The sequence below is a fragment of the Trachurus trachurus genome (genome assembly GCF_905171665.1).
Source record: "Trachurus trachurus genome assembly, chromosome: 18".
Taxonomy (NCBI): domain Eukaryota; kingdom Metazoa; phylum Chordata; class Actinopteri; order Carangiformes; family Carangidae; genus Trachurus; species Trachurus trachurus.
In genome coordinates, this window is record NC_139909.1 from 13208229 (window position 1) to 13234482 (window position 26254).

Sequence of the window (26254 nt, forward strand, 5' to 3'; positions counted from 1 at the left end):
ATCATTTTTTCCTTCTGTAGCCAACTTTTGAGCCCAATTTTGCTTGCTATTTGCTTTGTTTTGCGAAAATCACAAATAGACTGCCAAAACAGTCACTCCTCGTATTTGAAAACAGTATCTACTCCTGACTGTTTAATCAATGAACCGACTAAGCCTGTTGCTTGAGCTTGAGTATCTTAAAATATCACACATTCATCCAGTTTTTTCCATTGATTTTATAATTAAAATGTAGCCTACTTTGTCCTCCACATGGTTTAGGTTTACATCTAAGTGAACCTGTCCAACTATCACATAAATGGACTTTATATAAATCTCCCAATGATTTAGTTTGTAGGCTACTTTGAAAAGAAAACTAAACTATGTTATCACTGATTGGGTGAACAAACCTATCAGGCTACAGCTGTTGTTGTAGCGGATGATGGCAGCAGGTTAGAGGCAAATACAAGACTGGACAGGTGAATTATCAGCTAGTTGGCTAAACATTAAAGTATGAAGTCGTCTTTTCAAATTATTGCCTAGTTCCTTACCACAAACTAGAGTTTTTTCGGTCTTTTTTCCTTTAATTAATCGCGAACATTGGCACGTTAATTTAACAAAAGAGTTTGACAACCGCTTGTTTAATCTGACGGGAAAAAAACAGTTTGCGACATGAATATATCTAAGTATGTAAAGTAAATTTGTTACAGAGAAGAATAAAACACGGTTCTTACCTGGTAGTTGTCAAAAGTTACCGTCTCTCTCTCTCTCGTCGCGTTTTAGCGTTTGTTACCTAACACAAACACTTCAATTTCCCTTTTTATCGTTCACCTGCAGTCACACACAGCACTCACACACACTTTTTCTTTTCTAACCTTTAAAAGCGGCTAAAACGTCAAGTTAATCCTCTTCAAATCGTCTTTTTCTTCCTCACGTTAGACAGCCTCTGTCTCTGTCTGTGTGTGTGTCTGTCCCCGCGAGCGCCTGAGTGCCAGACAGGTGAGTGAGCGCGTGAGTGAGTGAGTGAGCGCGCGGGGGGCGTGCGCACTCTCGAGCACGCGCTCTGTGGCTCTGTGGCTGTGCAAACAGAGAGGAGGCAAACAAGAGATGATGCAGAGATGGAGAGGAAGGAGCGAGGGGATAATGGTGAAAACAGGTGAAAGGCCTCCACCACACTGAGAGAGATGACATACACCTTTTTACATCTTATTATGGTTCATATTATCTCTCTTTGAAGTCAGGTGGGGGTGCAAACGAAGTTGTGTTGTGTTTATTTGATGTTGTATTGTTTCTCTTTGTTGTCATTTACTGTCTTTGTGAGTGTTTTATGTCTTCTTTTGATCTTTTTTTGTGTCACTTTGTGGTCATTTTGTTGTCTTTGTTATAAGAACGTGGTAAGCTTGATCATTTTTTATATATTTAAGCATGGAGGCTGCAGTTTGTGCTGATTGTTTATGAATTGTATAACATTTAATAGCCTACAGGGTTGGCTCTAATATTATTATGCTCTTACACTAAACTGGTAACTGCACAAGTCCATGAAAAACTACAAATATGTAATTTAGAAAGGAGTGATTTGGATAGAAATCAACAACTCACTGGTAACAGTTAAAGTGAGACATCACCTGTGTGTATTTCAGCAAAAAACAAAAACAAAAGAAGGAAAATATGTATTGCATTCACTGCTTCATGTCATGCTCCATCTGTGTGCCCCGCAGTGTTTAAAAAAAAAATCAGACAGTTTACTTCTATTTCCCTATATTGTTAAACAAGCAATTTTACAACTTCAGCAAACACACAGTCGTACTGTGGCGTAGACGGAGCAGCTGCAGTTTCCAGTGCCAGATGTTGGCCTTGTGTGGACGGACGGAGAGCTTGTAGAAATTCACTTTGATTTTATTCTCGTACAAGGTCCCTCTCCCAAGCTTTAACACGAAAGGCAATCCAGATCTACGAGGATCCCACGCATCTTCTGCACTCTGCATCCTAGTTGCTGCCTTGAGGTCCCAATGGCCGAAAAGAACGACTATAAGAAATCTTTTATTTCATCAGCAGTGGCTTTTCTCAATAAATGGCTGCCCATGCAAATATGTCCTGTGAGATGTACCACCCAGCACACACACAGACACATACACCCGAAATGTTTTAACTTTTAAAAGTATAACATGCTCTGCTTTTCTGCATACAGTATCTTTGAGCACTTTTCTATATTTTTTATGGTGACCATGACATGATGCACTGATTTTCTTCATGTAATGCAATGTGTTTGTCTACTGTTTGTGTGATGTATGTATGTATGTATGTTTGGTAACCTAAAGATAATATTCCATTTTATTGAAGTTCAATGGACAATAAAGTAGTCTAAGTCTGAGTCACATGAAAACTTAAATCTGCCTTTCAAATGTAATGAAATTTAGGAGAACACAAGTGATGGATATTTGGCACGCAAATGCGTCTTTATTCTTGACATTTTACCCTGTCTCTCAGTTGTATTGTGAACATGTTCGCCATCTGACAGGCTGCACATTAGTGATTCTTTCACCACGATGTGTTCCTTCTGTACTTTGAGTTTGTGTTGTGCTGTGGTGTCTGACAGGCTTGCTCGCTCTCAGTGGATGGCATCTATAAATACAACAAGACTCAATACAAAGGGAACAATGTGGATAATAAGCCTGTGAACGACAGAATGACGAGAAGGATGTATGTAAATCAACTAAGCAAAATACTGAAGAGAAATGTTTCCTCATGCTTTCTCTTTCTCTTCATATCTTTCTATCTTACTGTAAGCCAACTGTGGATCAACTATGACTATGCACATTTACACCATCCAGTGCTGCATTGTGGAGAAAAACAAACAAAACAGATGTGTGCTTTATTAACAAGACACCAATAAAATCAGTCTCCTGATCCATTATATTACCCTTTTCCTTGTGCTTGTATGTACTCCTCCATTATTGCATAATATAAAAATGCAACACAAAGTTCAAGACGTGGATCAGGCCTGCAGCCACCACCCACTGCATGGGGCTTTTTAGTTTTAACTCCACCAGTGGTGAATCAGATGTCCACATTTGTTTTCTTCTTTCATACACCTAATGTATAAAAGCTGAGGATGTTCCCAAGATAGATGCGCTGTCTATTGTCACTATTGTTCATTCAACTCAACCAACCAGTTTAATGTGTTTCTATTCTGAGAAAGAGATCCACCTCTGCTCTGTCAAGTCCAAAAGAGCAACAAGTCATCCTGTAATAATCTCCATCCGACCATTACACATCTTTATGTTTGTGTGCCCTGGACAAACAAGACTAATTATTATTCTGCTGTTGTCTATATTGATCTGTTTGGTCTTCACTAGTGTTTCTGATACAAGAGAGGATCAATCAGTGGACATGCCAAACTCTAACTCTAAAATCAAGAATGAAAAATTAGTTAAATTATGATTAAATGCTGTTGCGCAAAGAAACTATGTTTCAGATGTCAACATGTAACAACAAATACAAAAGGTTTAAATAGGAATTACATTTGGACACTCGTACTAACATTACTAATCTCCTACTGACTCACTCAGCTCTCACGTGTCCAGATTTAAACTGTGGTGAAGTGCAGCCTCTGGTGGAAGTAGACATGAACTAAACATGACATCATATATCTGACAGTTCACATTTTACAGTAACGGCACTGTCATGTCAATTTTAAATTGACTATGATGTCAAATCTGGATTTGTCTCATTGAGTCCAATTGCCTGTATGAAGATTTTATATTTATAAATGTATGGATTACTGAGCACTGATCTGGTGATGTGCAGATCAAAGAAACTGAGCCAGATTTCTCATATAGATCACATTTTTTGCCATATATTTCAGTATGTGCATTGATTATCTTCACATTAAAGTGGTGGAGATGCAGTTGACATGTGTAATATGAAGCGTTTTTTAACCAAATTTAGCTCCATTTGAACTTAGTTGTTTTTGACCTTGTAGCCTACATAAATAAATATTTACAGGATTATAAGATTAGAATAGAAAAAAAAACTTGCTCAATCTGTTACAGTGGATTATATTGACACACTTTCAAACCCAACTTTCATATGTTCAATCCCTCCAATCAGCAAAAACTCTGACTGTTTTCATTTATGATTTAATGAAACAATATCCAGCAGAATTTTCTATCAAGACCTTAAAATATACAGATATACAAACAATACAAACAAGATTATTCTAGACCACATCTGGAAAAAATGTTTTAAAGCCTTCAAGAGGCTAGATTGAGGATCTGATCTTCAGTCAAAGAGACACCTTCATTTGCTTACACCTTTTAGTTTGGTATATCCCTCATGAAGTTCAGATCCCTCCTCTATGCACACTGTGATTAAAATGAGTTATAAATATAAACTTGATGTTACAGATTACTTTAAGGGTCAGTTTGGGGTTGAATGCTTTTAAAACTAGCTGGTAAAACCTGAAGTCTCTCACTTGTTTCAAAATGATAATTTTCTGATAACTTCTATTAAAAAAGTTAGATAAATTCTTTTTTTCCCCCCAACTTAAGATGCTTCAAATTGACAAATCATACAAACAGTGCTGGATCAACAACCATAAAGCTGAAAACATGGATGAGAAATAACCCCTTTAACATTGACATGTCTGCAGGATATAAAAGACGCTACTTTTGTGTGGTCACTTGTACAGGACCATTAAAACAATCCCACGCGAGATGGATGGCGTCATTAAGCACCGGTTGTGCTTTTAAAAAGACATTAAATAAGACTTAAGAGCGCTGTGAGGTCGTGTTCGACTTAAATGCCAACATCAGTCGGACTAGTAAGTTGATGTTTAGCAGGTATAGTAATGTTTACTGTGTTTATGTGCTAGTTTTGTGTTACTATGCTAATTGCTAATTTTAGCATCATAGCATCAGTAGCCAACAGGTGAGATATTTACGGTAGTAGGTTTGATGTTTACCATGTTCAAGTGCTGGTTTTGTTAGTTAGCTTACTAACAGTTGCTAATAATGCTATAGCAACAGTAGGCAGTGAGGTGAGATGTTTAACCTATGCTACCATGGTTTATGTAAGTTTAGTATGTTAGTATGCTAACAATTACAAATTAACACGATAGCATCAGTAGCTGACAAGTGATGTTGAACAGGTTCATGTGCTAGCTTTGTGTGTTAGCATGCAAACAGTTGCTAATGAATAGTGAATGTTATTAGTTTTATTTGTTTTCTTTTTTATTCATTTTCGTTATTGCTATTCAAAGTTGTGTGTATTGACTGGGTGAGTTGCATGAAATTGGGCTTCATGGGTTAAATAAGGTTATCTTATGTCAAACTAAAACTGAAGCATCGGCCAAATTTTATAACCTGATGACGACTGATGCATGTTCAGGGGTTCTGAGTCAATCATCCTTTGTGAGTGCGTTTACCAAATTACACAACAGTTGAGGCCACTGAAAAATGAGATGCTAACAAAAAGGTGAACATTGAAAAAGCAAACATCAAATTCTATGAATTAGTCTATAACACAATGTTCCACCACTCATCTGATAGAATGATATGTTCATAAAAATCCTTGCAGTGATTAGCCAGTACGATTTGCTGGCATTGTTTTGGAATGAAACAATATTTTATCAGTTAAACCAGGCCTTAAGAAAAGCTCGCATTAATCCAGAGAAAGATTTCTAATCCTGCTGCTGCAAGATCAATTCAGACAGCACATTGATGTCTGCCACATTCGGGTTGCACTGCAGCACCAGTGTCACCATGTTGTCCTGACCAGGAAAAACACTGGACAGCTCCGCTCTGAGGCGGGTCGTTTCCTCTGGACTCCTCTCCGCCCGGGCCGCCAGTCCAGGACCTCCAGCGCCATGCTGCCTGTGCTGCTGTCCGCTGTCCCATCCCCTCCCGTGCCCTCTACCTCTCCCGGTACCACGGCCCCCTCTGCTCGCTGGATCCAGACCACCACCACCCTGCAGCGTTCGGTCGCGGAAGTTCAGCACCTCCGTTTGGGAACGAGGAGTTTTGAAGGAAGGGGAAGGCGTAGCCATGCCGGCGTAAGAGTGGTGTCCTGGGTCAGGTGACCTGAGAGGAAACAAAGAGCTTAATTCAAGGAGCATTCAGCTTTATATAGACATTAGGGGGAGAAAATCTTTCTTGATCAAGATTGAAATAAGAAATGATACAAGCATTATAAGGAGGCAATGGAAGATATTAATGTGTGTGTGGTTTTCACCTGTGCTCTGAACGTAGAAAGTCATCCAGGTGAGGCCCTCCTCTCCCGAGAGGGTCATCTGGCACCATGAAGTGATCCCCAACAAACGTGTACTGAAGAAGTCTGAGGATGCAACATGAGACCATGGCGTTGTAATTAGCTTTCAGACAGGACAGCGAAACTCCACCTCTCAAAAAGCCTCTATATTTGTTCATATTGATACCATTTGCATGTGGTGCAATGTAAATCCAAAACAAAGCTGCAAGTTATGATAACCTTCACTACTGAGTAGCCTCCACCCACGCTCTCATGATGTGCTGTCTGTCTCTACCTCTTTTTGATGATGTCCCTCCACACATGAGTCTCGTCTGAGAGGTCCCTCAGGTTGTCGTTGGTTACGATCACTCCGTCCGTCTTTTGCGCGTGCTGCAGCATGAATCTCCGGGAACGAAGGAAAAGATGGAAGAGTGATATAAAGGCAAACTGGAGAAGAAGCCATTAGAACTAGAATGATTTTAACGCTAACGTCTGTTAGCTTGAAATGGTTGGGTATGTTGATGTTTTTGAACAGTATATCAGGTTCTAAAACATGATCAATATTAAGCAGATACTGTACAGAACATGTACGAAGTATGGTTTTAAAACATACTATTATGATTTGGTAATCAAAGTTCAATTAGATTTTCCATGTTTTTGCAAACAAATTATGAATGCAGCAGTTTCAAGTTTCAGATTTCAACCACAGAGAGTCTCTGTTAAACTGAAGCAGTAGGCACATACACAGTAGCTACTGGTGGTGAAAGTCTCTCACTTTCACGCAGATTTTACAAGTCAGCGATCGAAACTAGTCGCTTTCTGTTGATTGACTTTCTTCTCTCACCTCTCCCTCCTGGTATAACAACACAGGCACAACGTAGTGACTATTACACGTGTGTTTAGGGTGGTGGGCGTCCAGCTACCTGTCGTCATACGAGCTGATCCTCTTGCCCTCGTGCTCTCTGGAGGGGGTGTAGGAGAGCAGGCCCAGCTTGTGCAGCTCAGTCAGATAGTGCTGCTCTGAGATGAAGAACAAACAACACTGGTGTTTAGTCTGCACCGAGGTGAAAAAAACACACACCCACACACTCTAACTTGTCAGGCCTTGATTTGTTTTTCCCGTACATGTGAACCAGAATCAGATATAAGCAGCAAGCTACCAAACATCAACTCATGCATGCATGGTAGAGCAGGTTCCTTTGTCATTTAAAAACCACAATATGCACTTCACCAAGGAAATTAGATGAAAGATAAAGTATACATCTGCATCTGATTGCTACGGTAATGGTGTTCACATCTTACTTCCTGTAAATCTTATGTATTTCACACCAAATTGAAATTACCGGATTTAAAATATGCTAGACACTACTATACATGAGAGACAGGAAATGTTACCCTTGTTCCTTAAGTTGCTCTTCTGTCTCCACTGGGGCAGGAAGGCAATGATGCGACGATGGCCTCTGTCCCAGAAATGCTGCACGGCCAGAGCGATCCCTCGACAGGAGAAGAAGTGACCCAACCCGTGACTGTGGTAACACGAAGAAAAAGTATAAGAGTTTTTTTTTTTTACAAATTGACAAATATATTTAGGGTCTGTACATTTGCTGTTCGACACAGATTCAACAAGACTTTCCCTCTCTTTGTTGCAGTTCCCACCTCATAGCCACATTGCTGCCATCAATGATGATCTCCCTCAGTTTCGGGTCTCCCGGCTGATCCGTTAGCTTGAGGTCAAACTTCTCCTGCAGTCCCTCCAGGAAACGCTGCTCGCCCGTCACTGAAGACGAAGTCCCCGTTTCCCTGCCTCTGGTGGGAGACAAGTCATTCCTCAGGAAGGCGGTGGGATGCGGGGCTTGTAAAGCTTGTTTAACAGAGCTGGAGGAGTGGGGCTTTGGATTTAAGACCTTGTTGTGAGACGATTGACTTGGCTTTGAGGCAGAAGGATTGGGCCTGTAGATGTTTTGGTCATACTGTTTGTTAGTTTGGAGATTGCGAGGAGGGTCAAGAGATGTGGGATAAAAAGGCACAGGTGGTCCTTTGACTTCAGGCGGGATCGTCTGTGACTTGTGTCGCTTCGGCTGTGAGGTGAACTGACTCATCGGCGGCTGCTGATGTTTGTCCATCCGAGGAAACAGATTTACCCCTGCGACAGGTGCAGTGAGGTTGGTCAGTTGTACCCATCCTTCATCGTCAGAGTCTCTCTTTTCGTTGTTCTCAGGCCGTCCGGTCCTTAGTCCATCCATCTCCAACATCACGTCGTCCATCTCTCTTGGACCATCCCTGAATGCGTCTGTCTCTTTGCTCTGCTCCCGCTGCAGCTCCAGGAGCAGCTGGTGGGTGGATCGATTGGGCAACATGCTGTAGACTTCAGCTACTTTGTGTTCGGTGTAGCCACAGCTGGCTGCAGCTTTCTTCACCACTCCCAGGACAAAGTCTTCCTCGTGTCCTTCCTCCATTGCCTCTGCGCCTTCCTCAAAGGATCTTGAGTGTCCTGTCGCTCCAGGACCTGCTCCCTCAAGGACCACTCCAACCTCTCCGTTACTGCGTGTTGCCTTATCTACTCCTGCTGCTCCTTCTTCGACCTCCCTGTGCTCTGTCTCGCAGGGTGGGTTCCTCAGGGTAAAGGCATCCTTGTTCTTTGGGTCTTGAGCCATCTGCTCCTTGTCACTGCGATCCTGCTCTTGTTGAACCAAGTCCAGTATCTGCGAGGCCTCTTTGAGTCCCGTTCGGGCAAGTACCCGTTTCACAACATCCTCGGTGTACCCCATGGCCGTGAAGAACTTCAAAAGAAGCAAAAACTCCTTGTTTCCCATTGACAACTGCTGGTCCTGTTCTTCCTCCCTCTTAAACCTGTCTTCCTCTTTAGTACCTAATGCTCCCCTCTGCTCTGGCTGCCCCTCCTCTCCTACCTCCTGAGGGGAGTGCATAAGTCTTTGTTCGGCACCCTCTGCCCTCCCCCGGGTGCCTGCCGATGGGGCTGCAGTGTCTTTTCCCGAACCTGCAGTCATGCCTTCAACCCACCGACCACCAATAGTGTTGGATGCCTCAGGAAGTGTGTATGTAATGGCAGAGGGTTTGTCCCACCTGTCCTTCAGTTCATTTCTGTCCGTTACTGCCAATTTTGGGCCTGATCCAAGTCCCGATTCGTTCACCAAGTCCAGCAAGATCTCCTTCACCGACCCGGGAAGCACCAGAAGATCCAAGGTGTGCCTGTCCTCCATTTTCTCAACCAGAGCTTTGAAGGCCCGGCGTGATTCCAAGGTCTCACCGGAGCCCCTGTCCCCAATGTCAGGGCGCCTGGACTGTGTGCCTTCACATCTGTCCACCAGGTCTGTAATAAGGGAGTAGGCACGCACCACCGGCTCAGCAAGGCCCGATATAAGCAGGGATCCCAGAGATCCAACCTGGTTTGGTTAAAGAAGAGCAGAACACAAATGTTTATGAGTACATGTAGCTGTCTGGCAAAAACTGAGCTAATTCACTTGCTTTCATTTTTATTTTTTCAATGAAACCTCTATCAAACAACATGATACACAGAGTTTGAACTGTGTGAATTCATCAGGGCCATCCAGTTGAAAAACCTTTCGGTGACCATGGCCCACAGTAAACATGCACTGATAAGGACTTCCCAGGAATTTTTAGTCACAAATAACATTTATTATTAAAAAAAGGAAGTTGTAAAAGGGTGAAAAAAAAATCCCTGAGTTACATGTGTGCATTTTTAGAAACCATGTTCATTGAAAAAAAAAAAATCCTGAGTGACAACATTGAAATCTTACTCTACAAGGCAGTGGTTACTTCACAGGGGGTGTAGCTCATTATGAAACCATGCTATTGACCAATAATGTAATTTCTTCATTTTAAATATCAAGAATATTATCTCAACATATCTCATTATTGGTCAGTTATCATATTAGTCATAGTCAGCACATTTCAGGATGAAGTATCCAGTGATTTGTGCTAATGGGAGATTTGCACAAATGAGGTGACTAATAATTTCTGGAGGAGTCCTAAATTTAGAATAGAAAATAATACAAGAATAGAAGTTATTGGGAGGATGTGAGGAGTCACAAGTTGAGATCACTTAAAAAGCATTTGTGATGTAACACCACAATTTATCACATTGTTTTTTTTAAACTTCTTTAACTCATTTAAGAAATATCTGAATTTTTAGTCTCAAGTCATATTTCTGTTTTCTCTTCTCACATCTAAATGAGTGGCTCATAGTAATGAACAACCCCGACTCCATCACTTACTGTTATATGTGCTGATGTACTTTTCATCAGGCAGTCCATGAACAGCCCCCTCGCTCCGCAGAAGACACAGTGAAGGACTTTGGGATAAGAAAGCTCCTGCTGCTCCTCCTGGTTCACAACTCCTTTCACAAATAACTAAAAGAATATATTCCATTAGTATCACTCTTGTGTTGTCAAAAACAAACGTTATGTTTTTAAAACATCCTGCAGCCAGAACAAAACACATGATCACAAAGATGCTTTAAAATCTCCACAAACTGAGGTGAAGAAGGCAAAAAATATACACAAAATAATAATACAAAGCAACCACAAAAAGAGACAAGAGCCCAAAACAACTACATGTCATGGTCTGTGTCCTTTGTTCACTGTTGATTTCCTGTTTTATTTTGTAGTCAGTGTTCTGTCTTCCTGTGTGCTCTCTGCTGTCCGACCCTGTTTGACCCTTTTTGTTGATACTTTGCTATTTTATGTTGGACTTTGAGGACCCCTTTTTGTGTTCTCGATTGTGTTTAATAATTATATTTCCGTTGCCCCTCACTTTGAGTTTTGTGTCTGCATTTGGGTTCTTATTAACCCTAAACGTGACACTACAGCTCTGTGCCAAGGCAGCCATTGTCCCATAGGAAGAGGAAGTACTAAGCATATGGTTTGCATATATATGTATGCACTCACAGTCTGACTAACATGTGATAACTGTTTTTTTGTTGTTTGATTATTGTAAAAGTGTTGTTACTCAGCAAAGCTGCTGCACGAGTGTAGTGACCAAAAACAGAACCTTGCAGTTCAGTTTGGAGTCACCTACTTTCGTTTATGAGTTACCAGAACTCATTTTCATCTTCTGCTGTCGATCATTGTGACACCATGTTTCATCAGACAGACTGAAACTCAATGAGGGACTTAATCAACATTTAAAAACCCTGAATGAGTCATTTCTCTGGAACGGTGAACTGTAGACTAGCTCTACCAGGAACAACAACACCCTTAAAGTGATATGGCGCCTTTAAAGGTTTACAATCAGAATCAGGAGTCATGTAAAAAAACAGAAATAAAGGAGTGGGATCGGTCAGTATAGTACGCGCTCCTAAACGTGGACACGACTCAACTCAAACAAATGATTCATGTCAGGACTGATTGTGTAGTATCGAACAAAGGCAACCAACGTGTCTTACTTTGGCAGCTTGCACGTTGTTGCTCGACCCTCGTAGTTTCAGCCAAATCTGCCCATTGTTGCCGGGCGCCAAATCGTCTTCCCCGATCCCAAACGCCACCGTGAATATCCGCTCCACGGTGCCGTGCAGGGAGGCCAGAGATCCCCGCAGCATCCCAGGACACGCAAACTCATCCTCCACCTCGGGTTCTCCACCTCCTCCTCCATCACTTCTCTCACCGTCCATCCTTTATTCTTATTTCAGCGACAGGAAGTCAAACATACTGCGGAAAAAAAAACACATTTTATGTATTGATTAGGACAGGTTTAGACACTTTGATGACAAAAAATATAAAACACATGATCGCTGACATTCAAATTATTGTAGCCTACTGCTGAATACTCTGAGTTTTGCAGTCAATATTTAGGGTAAAAAAAGTGGGTAAAATCATGCAAATATATGACCAAGTTTTTGACATGACTTGTCAACTTGACATAAAAAAATCTATAAAATATCAAAAAATGATTCATGATAACTAATTCAAAGTCTAAGACTGTGTCTACATGAACAGAAATTAACTAATCGTTCTTTTTCTATTAAATGGTTCATAATTTGTCTATAGAATTCAACAAAAATGAATAAATAGCTTTATGACTTTATGTAATGTTATAATACACACAGGCCTACTCCTTATGCAGTATCATTATTGCATCATAATGATGCAGTAATGCAATGAGCATTTTACTGGTGCATAATTTTTACTAGCGACTTTACCTGCTGCTTATATAGTCTAAAGGTTGCCCGAGGTCAAGTCCCCTCTAACAGTTCACAGGATACATATGTGGAAAGTTTAAAGAGATTTCACTGAAAACTGTATCAAAAGGAGGAAAGGTGAACTGCATTTAGAGCTGTAAGACTGTATCTGTCGTAGCCTATACTGACATTTAATTTCCAACTTTGGGCCGTACAGTTACAACACACAACACAGATTATGACTCCACCACACTCATTTAAATCACTTAATCTCAACAAAACAAACAAAAATGTGTTATAAAAGCGTCCCAACAGCCTGTGGAGTCGGAGTGTAGTTTGGCACCAGTCTGAGTTGCCTGAGTATTGTGAAACCTATTAGTTTCTAAATAGAGAAACTGAGCAGGAAATAGAAACACTCTGCCTGCGCGCTGAGAGGAGCAGCGGACAGTTTTAATGCGTCGTTATAAAAAGTCGTTGAAAAAACGTAAAATAAGATCGTTTTTCTTACGTGACTTCGACTTGAAAGTTTCGTTTCCAGCAGCAGCAGCGGTGGTGGTCGGTCGGGTTCAGGAGGTTTTGGCTCCGCGCCTCGCCCAGCTCTTCCGCAATCCAAAAAACAACAATAACAACAACCACGACAACGGTGTAGGCTACGAGAGAGCCAGGATCAAAGTTCATTCACCAACATTTCACCATGATTAGTAATAAAAGTTGGAGCGAAAAGGGAACCGAGCACCGCGCACCGACAGCGCCGGTGGTCGTGGTCGTGGAGCTGCTGCTGCGGGGAAGAGGACGAGGAAGACGGCGGCAGCGGCGGCGGTGGAGCGGACGACCTGGAAACCATCGCACCGGTGGAAACCCCGAAGACAAAACCGAAACTAAACGAAACACACACACACACACAGGCTACATAGGCTACGCAACACACACACGCAGGGCGGATACGCGTCTCAGGATGGTACGGAGGTCGTTTGGTGGTGTTTATGTCTAATAATACCCTCACAATATCTTACTCACCCCAGTAAAAACCCAAACGCGTCTCACACCACGTGAAGTGTATTTCTTATTTATTTTTATGAATCACTGTGTGTTTTCCCCTCTCAATTTTCTTTTATTATAGCACGAATAACAGTGAATATTGACACCCAACTAAATTATAGGAGGCTATGTGTGCATGTACATGTTTCATAACCTTTAGGCTATGTTTTATTTAAAAGTTTTTCTATTTAATTTTTTTTTTTTTTTTTAAGTCAGAGTCAAACAGGAGATAAGGGGATTTCCACTGACGTCAGCAGCGGGGGTTTTCTGTCTGTCTGCCTGTCTCTCTCTTTTTACTGCTGGTTTACTCAAGTAGGCTACACACTCCACTACACACTCCCAACTCCATATTTCTCTCCAAATCCACCCAATAAAGACACTTTTATTCCAACACACTGTTTATTTAAAGGCCTGTTTATTCCTATTAATTTATTCTGGGCTACATAATGGATTAACAATCTTTTGTCTGCTCTGGTGCAGCGAAGATGGGGAGTTTGTAGGAAACAGGAAAATAAAAAGTCACCTCCTACACTAAACTTAACACAACGTCCTGTGTCACTATAGGGTGTTGTGACTGGAACTGTTTCCCCCTTGAAGGTCTGTTTACCCCCCCTTGCCCCGCCCTCCCTGCGCCAAAGCTCGCCCCCGAGGGGCAGTGCACGTACTACTACTACGGGGAGCACAGAGGGTCAAAGTATTTAGTTTACTGTGAATTGTAACGGGGTAACAGTAGCCTATCTAACTGCTTGACATAGGAGGATGAAGGTTAGGGTTTATTTATTTATTTTTAATCAAAGCTTCAATAAAGACAAGATATTAAACAATGAGTTAAAATAGACTATAATTCCTAATCATGGACTTGAAAAAAACAAAGTTTTCATTTTTAAAGTGATTTATAAAAAACTCCAAGCAGATGGCGCATAGAAACTATAAAATAATCTTTAAAGTTCAGTACTAACTAGGGATATCTACTAAAAGACAGTCTGTAGTATCCTATTACTGTAATTATATATTAATCCATGGTTGAAAGTAGTCGTGCGTTCAATGCCAAACACACCTACTTTGTTCACCTCACACAAATGAACCAGTCTAACGTGTGTAGCTGGTGTTAGTCTGTCTAATCAGTATCAAAACAAACCAAAATTGATATATGTCCTAAAATTGTTCAGTGGTGTTGCTTTTAATGTTAAATTAATAAAATGTTTTTTTTGGGGGGACTACTATTGAACTGGGCTTACACAGTCTCATAGTCTCCTGATGCCTTCATTACCCACAATTCAACATGCCTGCAGTACTGGCAGATCTACTTAGAGTGTTTTATTTTTATAGAGTGTCTCACGCAGCAGCAGGTGAGAGGAGTGGCCTACAGAGGCCTGATCAACTCACTTTTAACCTGTGTTGTGTTGTTGGTAACGTCAGTACATACCTGCACTGCACACACACACAAAAACACCTTACAACAGATAGGATTCAAGTGTATGTTTGTATATTTACACTACAGTAAATAGAAAAATATGTTTGCGTTTCTGATTAAACACAAGGGTTTTAAATTATATTCTGACCTAAAGATGATCTTAAATGAACCACATTTACAATATAGCTACTAGCCTATACATTAAGGATATATAGATTTTTAAGAATCTTTATTATCATGCATTATATTGTGGTTTTCCCCTGTTGATAATAATCCAGTGTTTATGTTACAGTGTTTTTTGTAAACCTTCCATTTCCTGTAATTGTCATTTTGAAGACTCTGCCCTCTGCTGGTAAAAACATAAAACTGTTTTTTTTTTTTTACAGTCTGTCTTACAGGGATTTAAAATGAATTTAAATGTCATCTTGTTTACAAAAACTTGTGCTTGTGACGTGAGTTTCAGAAACATTGGTATCTTTGTGGCCTGGTGGTCGACGACGACGACTTCATCACCACCACCACCACCACAACTTCCCTCATTTAAATCCAACTGGGTAAAGATTTAAGAATCAAAACAAGGGGATAACCAGCAAACCAGGCGGTGATCTGATTATGAGATCAGAGAAAAGGAAAATTCTTCATTTTATTATTTATAGATCACTTATCTAAGTGATATCTAGATCAAAATGAAGCGTCATACACAGATAGTGATTATCAGTTTTCTCATAACAGGACATTTAAAGTGCCACCAACGTTCACACTCGACTTCCTCTGATTGGAGGGATTAAAAAAAAAAGATGCACTTTAAAACAAACTCAAATCACACAAAGTTTGGGCACTGACAGCCATCAAATCACAGAACGAGGAATAGTTTTGAATAAGGAATAAGAAGTGTGCTGCTTTACACACTCGCCTGTTTGGCCGAGCCGCCCAGAAGCAGAAGTAAGAAGAGAGAAATTTATGGGATGGATGTGGGCTGCACGGTTTCACTTCTGCTTCTTCCTGTTGAGATGGAACAAGAGCTGCTGCTGCCGATGCTGCGAGTAGAAAGTCACCGAATGAGCAGCTGTGTCAGTATGTTTATATAATGAGGAAGGAGAGTGGATCTCTACGGGTGAGTGGTTCCCCTGCTTTTCAGAAAATTACCTTTACATTTGTGATATTTGTAACCAGGAAATTCAGGTACTTTGTTGAAGTTTCCAACTTTAAAGTTTCACTCTTATTCATAAGTTATGTTTAGATGATGTATATCACTTGTTTAAAGGTCACAGATTGATTATCTTTGAACTATTTAAACCAAAATGTGTTGTTTTGTTTTTTTCCGGGGGTGAACAAAACCCTGGTAGCCTGTTACTAAGTATAACTCCATCCATAACGACAATACCAATTGTTTAATAGTTGAATCAACAGACTGGACAAAGAAAGTTTAGACACTAAAAGCTTCACAAAGTTATCGATCATGGAAGAATTGTTGTAGTAGTTTTTTTACAGGTGTTTTTCATTATGTCGTCCACTCTCTGTGGTTTTTGTTGTGTGCTTTACGCGAACAAGAAAAAAAAAACATGTGGTTTCCTGCAGGTCGACTGTGTCAGTGTAAATAGTTGTAAGATTTATGCGCCATTAAAGCTCCACTGAAGACACGTTTATCCTTTTTCTTTGGAATTAAGGCTGAAAACAGACGGAAATAACACCAATGACAGGTCTGCTACCACCAACTACCAACCTTGATAATGTTACCACACCATTAAAGGTCTGTTTGTGTGTCACCATGGCAGATTGTGGTCCAAGAGACACCTCCTGTAGCAGGAACTGCCACAGACGTGGTTTTAAATCGCCTACTTTTGTCAGACGCTTATATTATGTCTGTATCTGTCTTTGTCAGTGGACAGACTGGAGACACAACTCAAGAAACATTACAGGTGTGTAGCTGAGATCAAACTGAAGGCTGAGTTTGAGGATGGGTGTGGCTTCATGCATCAGTAGGCTTATAGTACTTCAGACTGCCAACATGTTGTTGTGCCCAATGCATGATGGTCTCTGGTTTACTTCCTGAAATCCACAGACCAAACACAAAGAGCTATACGAGAACATTTGAGGAGCACATGGATTTTATGCTTAAATTAACGACAAAATTGGATAACAGTCCATGATATACATCATTAGAGCCTATATCTTATGAATCAAAACTATTGATTCATTGAAAAATACTCAGAATGTTTTATAATTCAAGATTCTTGTCATCATTGTTGGTATCATTGTTGGTATCTACACGTTACATTTCTTATGCTTAAGCAACATTTAATTAAAAAAGCACAAGTTTGTAATTAAATGTAATATTTGTCCATGATAAAAATAAATATCAGGTGGACAAAAACACAACAATTGAAAGTCAACATCACGATGTGTTTGCGTTGAGGTTCACAATATAATCTTAAAGACTTCAAGTTGTTTCTGCTGCCCCCTGGTGGCAAAAAAAAATCAGGTATAAATTCACATGAAAATATCAAGTAAAAATAAAAAATGATTTTTGATTAACCTCCTTTTCTCAGATGTAACTGATATTACAATGAATACGCTCTTCCTCCAGTGAAAATGGCACTGTCCAGTTATCAAACTCCGACACTGATCGGAGAATCCGACCTTGGGAGCTGGAAGGTGATTGGCTCTGGAGGGTTTGGACAAATCTTCAAAGCAAGGCATCAAAAGTTATGCTGCGATGTGGCCGTGAAGCTCCTTCACCACGACGATGGGTGAGTACAATATAGTCGCAAAGAAAAAGTCTGTTTTCTGCAATTAGAAGACGAGGTAATGACCTTACAGCACAAACCGATACGCCAATGCAGGAGCAGTTCGTCTTTGCTGCGTGAGGTCGACATGATGCGTCGAGGAAGCAACCCCCACGTCATTCAGGTCCTCGGGGTCTTCCAGGGTCGACTGCCCAACGCTGGACCAACAACACAACTGGGTCTGGTCATGGAGTTCATGGAGAGAGGCTCACTGGCCTCCGTACAGGTAACCTTCAACACTTTGGTCCAATCACTACTGGATTGATCCGCATGAGCCTTTGGTCTCAATTATGATTTTAGCACTTTAACACTGACTTTTATTGACGTTTATATACATATAAGTCAAAAATGTCACTTACCCGGTGAAAGATCCCACATCTGCTCAATGTTTATCTTATGAGTTTAGCTTTTCATCTTCCACCAGCATCACATGAAAGTGATGTAACATCTATGCTAAATCAATGCTTATAATTATTAAAACTGGCCTATGAATTCGATCTATTGTCAATTGGCTTCCGAATAAATTGTTATAAGAAAAAACAGGTTGTGATAAGGTAAATGAGACAGATCCAGTTCATTTGGTACTGAAACAAATTAAATGAAGTCATCAAAACAAAACCTACTTCTACTTGTATCAGTTTTCTTTGCTAAATCTCGAACACACAAGATTTCATAGGCCTCCCTCCATATTTTCTGAACTTTCTCCTAACAGGAGACCTTACATGGAGCTCCACCATGGCCACTGGTCTTCAGACTGGCTCACCAAGTGGCTCTGGGTATAAACTTCCTCCACACCCTTACTCCTCCCCTTCTCCACCTGGACCTGAAGCCCAGCAACGTGCTGCTGGACTTCCATCTCATTGCAAAGGTGAGGCGTCCAAGAAAACACTCAAATTCTCAAATGCAGTCTTTCGCTGAAACAACTGTCGCGGAAATCTTGATTCTGAGTCAAAGAACAAGACTGGAGTGGTAGCATGCATCCAAGTTTATTCTCTAGAGAAGGGAACAGAACACAGAACTACACAGCAGATAGCAGTTCAGAGTAGTGCCCCAAGAACAGAGGTTGCAGTCCCTTCTTATACCCCACTTTATGACCCTGGTTAGACAATAAAACAATCCAACAGATGTGCTACTCAACAAATGTCTACCCCCGTTGTTGGTTTCTCTGTAGGTATTTACAACCTAGAGCAATTAGTAAACAAGGTTGTACGTGGGACATCCTAGTGTCCTTCCTCTGTCCCCAGGTTTATTATAGTCAGTTCACAAATGTCTCTACTAATGGAGTTAACAGGAGAACAAAGAAGGCTTTGCTACTACTACTACAAAGACTACGTTACTACTCATTACCAGGAAAATACTAATCATAGCAATTTTCCACCACACAACATTTGGTCTTTCTTCTTTATTTAATTTTCCTCTTTGTCCTCGCTTATTTCTCCAGCTTACAGATTTTGGCCTTGCTAAGTTGTACTACAGCGTCTCCAGAGTTTCCAAGAAGACCAGCGAGGATGAAGCAGGGACGATCAGCTACATGCCTCCGGAGGCTTTTGACATATCGTACAACCCTTCGAAAGCCTCGGACATCTACAGGTACAAGAGCATTTTGAAGGGCTTCAGTAATTAACTGTAAAACCTGAGGAAAATACAAATAAGATTTATAGCATAGTACATTTTGTACACCAAAAACACTTGTTAAACACAGGTACAGCTTTGGCAGCAGTAAGGGAAACTGGCTCAAAACATTTAACGTCAATAATCAAACTTCCCATTGATGGCGACTTCCTCACAGGACAAACATTAAATACTTATCTCTGCTTGCTACATATTCAGTTAATATATAAGCTGTTTTAGTTCATGTGATTGTTACAGCACATGTTGTGACCCTGGCATGCAAACCTTTGTAATCTCTCTCTTTCAGCTACGGTATACTCTTGTGGTCCATCATCACAGGGAAGCAACCGTATGCAAGTAAGCGACTGTTACCGTAGGTCTCACTAAACTGCTGCTCTGTCACTTCCACTGTCTTGCACTTTTGTTTTTCTTAACCGAGTCGTGTGTTACTTTTTGCACAATGACGCATGATTCAAGACCAGCAGGACTTCACATGTGCGATCACGCCTTCTGTTTCTTTTCTTGGCATCTCAACTGTTGTCTATTAGTTTTGATTTTAGCAGCATCTCAGCTCTGCAGAAGATAAAATACCCAAAATAAACCAGAGTCCAATTATCCCCACCTTGAACCGGCATCACCTTCACCAATAATATTTTGATAATTAATTAATTAATTAAGCAAATGACCAAACATTTAGTTCCATTTTTATCTATTGCAGAGTGTAGAAGCAAGTATTTTCTGATACCCCCACCAGGGGGCACCCAAGTTAAGAATTGTTTTTTGATAAACATACAGCGAGCTAATTCCAATGTTCATATAAAGATGTTGATTAATGCAGCATTAAAGGGACAACGAGGAGTTTTGGAAAGCAAAGTGTTTCCTACTACATTTACCATGAGCCTCCGCGCGCACGGTGAAATTCTTGGACCGGCGTAAGACGGCCGTCTTGTAAAGAATGTTTTCATTCATCAAGAATTAAAGTCAGAGGTTCGAAGACGATCAGCTACCGTCGTAGTTCTGACCATAAACGGTGATTCGGCTGCGTTATTCCCATGACCCGCCGGGCAGCGTCCCCGAAACCGACAGTAAGGAAATGCTGGTCGGCTCGCCCAGCGTTTCCACCATTAATTAAAATAACAAAATAACGATAGAGACAAAACGATATATTGATCGAAAATGGAGCCATTTACAAGTGTGGGTAGCGTAGATTCATCCACATTAACGTGGGACTTTTTTATAACCAAATACAAACTCCTCGTTGTCCCTTTAAACAAATATTTTGGCTACATTTTCAAAAAGGACATACTTTATCAAACCTCCAACATCTCTTTGAATCCCTCCTCGACTGTAGATGCGATGTCCAGCATCGTGCGGTTTCGTATCCCTCAAGGAGACCGTCCATCGCTGGAAGACGTCAGGAGTCTGGCTCCAGGACGAGCGGGGTTGACAGAACTGATGGAGCTCATGATTAAATGCTGGGAGGCACGACCGTCTGACAGGCCCAGCGCCAGTGGTACGAAAACCTCCTCATCTACCACGAATGCCAACTGTTGCTGTCAAGACATTTGTCATATTTGATTTTTAGAGATTTCTAAAAGGATGGCGATAAAAATTTATGAATTATATTAAACTTTTGTCATGCTGTCATTTTTCCAATTTGTCCTACTTGGTGCTAAAAAGTACATAAGTAGGCTACTGCTGGTCTGAAATTCAACAGATACAGTTCAAAAATCTTTATCTTGTTGGCAGAGTGCGCCACAGTTACAGAAGATCTGTACAAAATGCACAAACATGCAATCAACGATGCCGTCCATCAAGTGCTGAAGAGGCTGGTGAGTATGAAATCTCTGCAAAACAACATGACACGACTCTCGAGAAGTTGAAAAGTTTTGACATGACACAGCAAAAAAACTATTTTTATTGTGAACTTACGCCACTGCCTGATTCACTGTTCCTCTTTCCAGGATGAACGGGAAGAAGAAAGGATGACAGAGCAAATGTATGGGATTCAAGTCACTCAGGCTGCAGGTCTGCTTTGATATTAAACCTTAACGCTTTTAATGACTTTTCATCATGCTTGTTTGCTTTCTTAAACACCTGGATAGCATAAACATATACAGTTGACTTAGCTTAGCTTAGCTTAGTATAGCTTTTCTTCAGGTTTCAATGCTTCTAATGAGCATAATAATAGGAAAGTTGGCCATGATTTTTTCCATGTTTCATTTTGTTTTATTTTTTATTTGCAGGGGATCCTGGAGTGGAAGGAGTGAATAATTGTGATAATGTGCCGACAGGACGTCCACCAGTTCAGGTGAGGTTAAACGAATACAGATTATATACATAGAGAGGACAAAGCTGTTTTTTTTTTTTTACTAAACCAAAGACAAACATTAACTGACTCACTACGTCGTCTGTGGGATTTTTTTTCTTCTTCGACACAAATTGGTCAATACCGTGGTGTTTCTGTACATGCAGAGGCTGCATGTCTTTTTTTTTTTTTTTTTGCTGCCTTGGGGAAAATGTGACACGCAACACTTCCTGTTTTAACTGGGGAATTTTTGATAAAAATGTTCAAAAAAAGTAGTTAGCTTGGATAAAGGCCAGTATAATATTGACACAGACTCAATATACAGTAAGTACATGTAGGCTAATAGTGCATATTTTCAAAATTACATATGAAACCTATTAAAAATTTTAACTTAAATTTTGTATGTTGGTACATGGAGGCTAGGATTATGGCTGGTCCATAAAAACATGTATATTTGTGTATGTTAATGGACATATCCATCCCAAAATCTGTCAATAAATCTTGATAAGCCCTATTGTAAGAAGAATAAGAAGACTTAAGGCCTAATTAAAACACATTAGGAGAATCAGCTATCAGGCCAATAAATATCATCTCTACTCACCAGTTTGTTATGTCTTTTAATCTCCTTCATCTCAAAGTTAGGTCAGTGGGTTTCATACCAGCTCTGCCACTGCACAACTAACAGACACAACTCTTACTTCTTGTTGCAGGAAATGGCTGGTGGTTTGGCCGCCCACCAAAGAGACAAAGCATCGAAAGCCAAAGGTAAAAGGGAAGTTGGGTGTTAAAGCTATTACCCAGAAACCTCGGCACATGTTCCAGTCAAAGTGATAAAAAAAAAAAAATCATGCAGTGCAGCTTGTGTGTTGACATACGTGTATGTACGTATCCTTTCAGTTCCATCTACACCTCAACATGAAAGCGAGTGCCACCTCGACCAGGTCCACCCATCGAGAGCCTATGATAAAATGAAAGTGTCCTCTGTTTATCCCATCGCCTCATCACCTTCACCACCGCCACAACCTTCTCCTCCTCCTCCTGCGACTCCTCAGAGGTCACCTCAAAGCAGAGCAGACAGTCCGAAGGCGGCTTTGAGGCGAGACCTCTCACAGTCACAGTACCAGGTGGGCTTTGTATGCTGTTCATCCAAATTGTATCTTTTTAAAAAATCCACATTCAGTGTCATGTTATTCTGCAACAAGAGTTTCTCGTGTAACCTTTTAAAGAATATACATATATAGAAATGCTTATAATGGGAAGTTAAAGCAGAAGTAAGCAATATTTTTGTGTTAATATAAGTCTTAAATAGTTATATCTTCCGACAGCAATCACTTACATAGAGTGTTTGGACTGAAACACGGGTCTGTCAGTCCCTCTGCTCTGCTCTGAGCCGAGGAGAAAACTTTTCTCGTATCCTACAGTTTTTATCCAATGAGGAGAGAGAACGGCATGCAGGGCTGTGTGTGCAGCCAAGGGATGCACGTGAATGCGGTGACGTAGGGACGAGGACTGTTATGGTGCGTTCACGGCAACTCGTAACTCGTGTTTTTCCGACCTGTGAAGTCGTACCAGTTCGATCTGGTACGAGTTCACGGGTCAGAAGTTACGAGTGGCCGTTATAGTGACTTTCACAGGTAAAACAGGTCGGAAAAACACGAGTGGGTTGCCTGGAACGCTATAAAGTAGTAAGTTGTGACTTGAAGCTGTAATTTACGGTTTCAAAAGCCTGCCTGGAACGCAGCATTAGCCAAAACGACCGGATCGCTTACTTCTGCTTTAATTAGGATTATTTAAATAAGAAATTGGCTGAAAAGGGAACAAAACTCTCAGACAATGAAAATGAAAAGGCTTAGACTGTGAAACAAGTGAAACCAAAGCCAGGCTTGAAAAAAAACATCCTATCAGAGGTTTAGCTGTAAACAATAGGGTGCTAGAAATTCACATCTTCAATTCTGGTCAGTGGTCACATCGTCCTCTCTGTTCCTGAGGTACAATGTCTAATTGTGGCCAGAAATGTGTGCTCACCATGACTTTTTACCTTTGGCCTTTGACAAAGACAAACAAACAAAACGTCTCTGAACTCTTTTTTTTCCTCAATTTTTTTATCATTGCATCTGCAGCGTCAGTTTTCCAGTCCCACCCCCCCACGTCAGGTTCACATACACCTCAGCAACGTCGTTGGGTTTCAGAGCGGCAACAACAACACCATGCACATCTACGACTCGGACCGCTCAGAGAGGAGACGACACCCCACAGCGCCCTCTCGTGTAAACCTCCCACCGCCACATCCGGGAAGCTAAAGGGATGAGACGGGAGGAGCTGGACGAGTTCATGTGGAGCGTTTTTTTTAAATTCTCCAGCTTACTTTTTACAGTTCTCTATCATTTGTTCTCTATAATAACTGGTTTTATCCTGTTGTGCATGACAGGAGAAGCTCCCCGTGTGAAGGCTTTAATATTTTCTGTGTTTGCTTTAAATCTGAGCAGGAATCAGATAAGCCTTTAAGCTGCATGCCGACTTTTGAAATTATATTTTTTATCCGTTTTTATTTATTCTGCTTTTAATGTTTGAATTTTTTTTTTTGACAATCTCACACCTCCCTTTCTGCCCTGTCAGCAGTATAAAAACAAGCCAAGCCTGATCATATGGTTTTAATTTTCCACCAATGTGCCACAGTGCCAGTTCACCATCGGGTGCCAAAAATCACAGTAACAACAGATTGAGTCTTAGTTAAAACAGGTCGATATATGTTGTTGTTGTTGTTTTTGTTTTTTTTGTAGCCAGAGTGAAATTCCAAACTCTTCAATATGTTCAATAATTTCCTGATGCTGGATATTTACTGTATCTTTGAATCGGATTCTCAAAATATGTGTATATTTATATGTATATATGCTGTGTGTGTATTTTTTTTTTTTTTTTTTTAACTTGCATTAATTATGTTTATTTTCATTTTTACTAAGTCCCAAAGCAGCAACAATGTTCAAACCCTTGACATTTTTTTTATACACTTTTGTACACTTCATAATGATTTTTTTTAAATACAGAATAGACCAAATGAAGCTGCCAATGATGCCACCTTGAAAACATGGCATGTTGAATTAGAAGCATGATGTAGCTTCTATGAAGTTTCCATTATATAATCAAAGGCTTTATATTTAAGCATGTATTGTCCGTTTATGACAGAGAAATACACAACATCACAAAACTAATCTTTTACGTTAAGTGCAAATAAAATGTAAACATTAAGAAGCAGCTGATTGTAATAGAGTGTTACTGTATATTGTGCTGATGACTTAATAAATGGAACATTTCTACTCAAGTGTTTTTTGATTGAATTCAAAGCATCACTTCAAAAACCTGTTTTAAAATCACATCTTCACCTGTTCATTTAGTTTTAATTTTTGAAATGATGTAAATGAATGAGCTTTGTTTTTGGTAAATCGTTTGTAAAGTAAAACTAATGTGAGACTCTTGCCTATTTTCATCATAAATTGAAATTAATTAATTGCATGAAAATAACATATAGTAGTCTGCACATATAGTTCATGTATTGCAAATGATGGGTTCAGAGGGCACAATATATAGATTTTTTTCATATGAAGTAGACCTTCAGCGCCTGTAGGTGGCGCTCCTGTGTTTCTGTACAGCTGCGGTGTTCACCACTGACATCCACTTACATCTTCTATTTCAAATAATGAAATGATGAAAATTACAATTAATCATTTTCAGTTCTACAAACGAATAATATATTTTTTTTAAAACAACTGGACAGGATAAATTGGTATTTCTTTTTTGTAATTTTATGAAATTATCACTGGACTGTTGTTGTCTGTGTGAATTGCTATTTATTACATTATATTATTTTAGTCTTGTTTCATCCTTTTCATGGGGCTCTGTGTACCTCTGTTAAGAAAATAAAAGCACATCCTAATTGATATTTTATGTGATCAGATCTTGACTTAGATATCAACATCAGTTACATGGTGTTTTTCTAGCTTTGGAGCACAGAGGTGTCACATTCTTCTGCACTTCGGACATGAATCTCTAAAGTGCTAACACGAGCCTCTGCTGTGCACTGGGGCGTTGAGACTGATCAGTTGTGACGGTCCGGTGTTAACTCAGCAGGCTCCTGGCACCAGAACCTTTCCCTTCACTGCCAGGCCTCCATCTGCCATCAGATCCACTGCGGTATAGCGATGCACGATCGCTGTGTGTCGGCGGGAACGACAAACTCATACAAGATCATATGTATAGTTTAACGGTTTTGCAAAAAACCCCAAAAATGTTTAATGATTGAAATGTATTTTCATATGATAGCCCACTAGTGCAGAACTGCATATGTGGAAAGTATCAGTGATTGTACTGTATATCGACACTGTGTTATATCCTAAATATGCCTTTTGGGGCTCTCAGCAGGGACACCCACTATTTACAGATCAGCCATCTGTCCACATAAAGTGATTTATAGAGTGTATGTGAAGTATAGCAGAGGTGGTTTGGGCCATAATAGTGTCAGCATTTACCAAGGTCATGTGGTAAGCATGCCAGATCACTAAATTTCAAGCTGTTATGTTAATGGAGCATCCCTTAATTTTCTTAAAATGCATAAAGTATAGGACACATGTTATTAATAGTTATTAATAGTTTAATAGAATAGGTTTTAGAAACTTAATGGAGTCGGTTTGCCAAAACTACAAATCTTCAGGGAGAAACATAAC

At 40.3% G+C, this 26254-nt stretch overlaps 2 protein-coding genes across 2 annotated transcripts; one reads left to right on the top strand and one right to left on the bottom strand.

Annotated features, from left to right (window-relative positions):
- Window positions 1–4525: 4525 nt before the first annotated feature.
- Window positions 4526–13392, bottom strand: khnyn (KH and NYN domain containing). The gene is made up of 9 exons (XM_083993214.1): window positions 12888–13392; window positions 11648–11909; window positions 10479–10613; window positions 7879–9626; window positions 7618–7748; window positions 7146–7242; window positions 6518–6625; window positions 6208–6309; window positions 4526–6056 (listed from the first exon to the last, which is right to left on the bottom strand). Exons 2-9 carry the CDS (start codon window positions 11870–11872, stop codon window positions 5657–5659), a joined length of 2946 nt encoding a protein of 981 aa, XP_083849340.1. The 5' UTR covers window positions 11873–11909; window positions 12888–13392; the 3' UTR covers window positions 4526–5656.
- A 2492-nt stretch (window positions 13393–15884) lies between these two features.
- Window positions 15885–24776, top strand: ripk3 (receptor-interacting serine-threonine kinase 3). Its single transcript, XM_083993471.1, has 13 exons — window positions 15885–15945; window positions 17419–17581; window positions 17675–17843; window positions 18330–18485; window positions 19059–19207; window positions 19536–19585; window positions 20580–20741; window positions 20978–21060; window positions 21193–21256; window positions 21475–21539; window positions 22247–22301; window positions 22434–22660; window positions 23657–24776. Exons 2-13 carry the CDS (start codon window positions 17424–17426, stop codon window positions 23834–23836), a joined length of 1518 nt encoding a protein of 505 aa, XP_083849597.1. The 5' UTR covers window positions 15885–15945; window positions 17419–17423; the 3' UTR covers window positions 23837–24776.
- Window positions 24777–26254: the final 1478 nt, after the last annotated feature.

Coding starts and splice junctions, on each gene's coding strand:
- ripk3 (XM_083993471.1), top strand. CDS start 17,424: ATGGCACTGTCCAGTTATCAAACTCCGACACTGATCGGAGAATCCGAC. Junction 20,742..20,977: donor TGACAGGCCCAGCGCCAGTG/GTACGAAAACCT, acceptor TCTTGTTGGCAG/AGTGCGCCACAGTTACAGAA. Junction 21,540..22,246: donor CAGGACGTCCACCAGTTCAG/GTGAGGTTAAAC, acceptor TTCTTGTTGCAG/GAAATGGCTGGTGGTTTGGC.
- khnyn (XM_083993214.1), bottom strand. CDS start 11,872: ATGGACGGTGAGAGAAGTGATGGAGGAGGAGGTGGAGAACCCGAGGTG. Junction 10,614..11,647: donor ACAACGTGCAAGCTGCCAAA/GTAAGACACGTT, acceptor ATATTCTTTTAG/TTATTTGTGAAAGGAGTTGT. Junction 6,057..6,207: donor TTTCTACGTTCAGAGCACAG/GTGAAAACCACA, acceptor GTTTCCTCTCAG/GTCACCTGACCCAGGACACC.